Consider the following 2,500-nt stretch of genomic DNA (forward strand, 5'->3'; position numbering starts at 1 on the left):
TGAGTGGTTCCCAAATGTCAGTAATCAGAAAACGAAGATACAGAAGAAGAATGAGGCTCCAGTGTATAAGGAATCATTTGAATTGTGGGTAAATTAGTTAGTTTCATTTTTTTTTTATGTAAAAGTTAATTTGGTTAAAGAAAGGATGGTTTTATTTTTGAATGAATAAAGATTGGATGTTATTCTGCATACATAAGAATTGCATTAGAAAGGGTTATCATCCTCTAGAATCCTAACATACAATTTATAAAGCTAAATTGTAAATAAGATTAGAATTAGAATGTATTGCCAATACCTTATTGAACAACCAATACATTTTACTGCCTTCACAGCCTCATCAGCCATACTGACACTGGCACTAAGTCTGGTGGCCATCTTCTATTTGTGCTGAAGATGTTTCATCGTGTCCAAGCTGACTGCATTATAGGAGAGGCTGTGTTGCCCCTGGAAGAGCTGCCTTGCGTAGAGCCAGCAGCAGCGAGAAGTGTCACTACTAAGTACCTGACTTTGAATCTGGCTAGAGAAGAGAATGGTAAGATTGCTTCTGATTGTTGTTGTTATCATTGGTTTATCTTTCAAATATTGGATCCTTTTTTATGAAACAACAAACAATTATTAGAGAACCTGCAATATCAATTGTTTATTTTGTAAGGATTTTGTGTTACACTTTACAGCTGAAGTCATTAATTATTTTTCTAAAATATTTAAGTCAACTTGCATTTCAGTAAGTTTGCTGATGAATTGTAAAGTTGATTTATTTTTCTTTCCAATTTTCTTTCAAATACTTTTGACATTTTCATCTTGTTAACCAAATATTGAGCTAAAGGGAACACTGAAATGTAATATAATTTGACCCTCAGAATACACAGCATTAAAGGCACTGCAGTACAGAACCTGGGATAAGAAGGCAGTGTCCTTTCTCAAAGAAGGAAAGAAGAAAAGAAAAATCAAGTTACACCCAGAATTACAATAATTTTGGTGAGTAGCTTTTAGTTTATTAGCTGAGTAATGTTCATATTGACAAAAGAAGACAAGGTTATATAAGAGACTAAATAACTTCACTTAACATTTCAATTAAATCTTGTAATTCTGTAAATTAATCAAAAGGTGTTACTTACATCTCTTGCATCTTGAAGTTATTCAATCTCATATATGTGTTTATCTTTATTTGGTTATTAATTTATTTGTTAATTATTTTCTGTTTTATATTTAGTTTTTCTAAGGAAATAGATTTCTTTTGCACTATGTAATGGAAATTATAGATACATGACAAAAATAGTAAGTAGTTGGTAAGTAAAAATATATTCTAAAAGCCTAAGAAAGGGTTAAGAAGGGCAGTATAATGTGAGTAGACATTTTGAGAACATTTTTTAAGATGGCATGTATTATGAACAAAAACGATTATTTGTGTAACTAGAAGAATACAATTAATCAAGAATTTATATAATGGGGAATTTATATACTTGCCAGCCTATTAATGATATATGTACTGGAGGTAAAAGGTAATTTTTATATATGGCTTGTATTGAAATTTAGGTGAAAGTTTGCATTTTTATGTAGGTAATCTATAAACACTCCACTATTTCAGATTGATTCGCAATATACCTCAAGATAGGAAATTTCACCTGGAGCAAGAAGTGGTGGCCGCCAGATATTCATATGCATTCATGATAAACGGGATTGTAAGCGATTTTCTTGTGTGGGTGATATTTTGGTCTATGGTTCTTTAACTTTGATCAAAAACTTGTACTTAAGTTCCTCAAAATGTCAAATGGCACTTAACATAATCACTCACTCCAGTTGTATTGTGATGCTGGTTGTAAGAATAGAGGTGCTGTAACTTTTACTAAATGATTGTTTTTTAACAGTAAATTACAATGATTTGTGTAAATACTGCTGAATGAGTATAATTTAACCTTCTCTGTATCGTGTATTTTTTATGAGAGAAGAGATGTGAGGTAATGTTTCATACTGTTTGTTGTTATCATCGTTCACAGTATTTAACCAAAGAAAGTGATAGAGAATTTGCCACATAAAATGTGACTTCAGTTGAAAGATTTTGTTAACATATCTGATAGGTTGTCTAGCTTTTAAAGCAACATTTTGTGATATTATGTTAAGTTCCAGTTAGTAAAAAAATAGCAAGAGAATAAATGATAAAAGGAAATTTAGTGATGTTAACCCATTGTGGACAAGAGGCAAAATGTACATGCCAAACAAGTTTTTGGCATGAGGATGAGGGCAACATGTTGGAGTCAATGGTAGTCATGTCATATTTGAAGTTAGGGGATTGCTGTGTTCTCTTTTACATTATGAATGATAACTCAATTAATGTCTTATGATGCTAATGGCAATTTAAATGACTATAATTGCCATGATATTCACCAAATTAGGTATCCTTCCTCCTCACCATCTCCTAATTTATTTTCATTAGGGATGGTTATTTCTTTTATATAAAACTAATAATTATATCACACTAAGTGTAGCGAACATAATGACC

General features: G+C 31.3%; 1 protein-coding gene across 1 annotated transcript in view; it reads left to right on the forward strand.

Moving 5' to 3' along the window:
- LOC122258846 (protein unc-13 homolog 4B) overlaps positions 1-2,500 on the forward strand; it is a gene marked incomplete in the record, with an annotated part of 27,474 nt that overhangs the window by 23,834 nt on the left and 1,140 nt on the right. Inside the window, 4 exon segments of the mRNA XM_086531104.1 lie at positions 1-84; positions 333-532; positions 861-978; positions 1,589-2,500. The exon segment at positions 1-84 is cut by the window's left edge and continues 155 nt beyond it; the exon segment at positions 1,589-2,500 is cut by the window's right edge and continues 1,140 nt beyond it. Of these exon segments, the coding sequence (XP_086387230.1) occupies positions 1-84; positions 333-532; positions 861-973 (397 nt within the window).

The sequence above is a fragment of the Penaeus japonicus genome, unplaced genomic scaffold, assembly GCF_977035675.1.
Source record: "Penaeus japonicus unplaced genomic scaffold, GWHDUDI00000001_assembly GWHDUDI00000035, whole genome shotgun sequence".
In the NCBI taxonomy this organism is placed as follows: domain Eukaryota; kingdom Metazoa; phylum Arthropoda; class Malacostraca; order Decapoda; family Penaeidae; genus Penaeus; species Penaeus japonicus.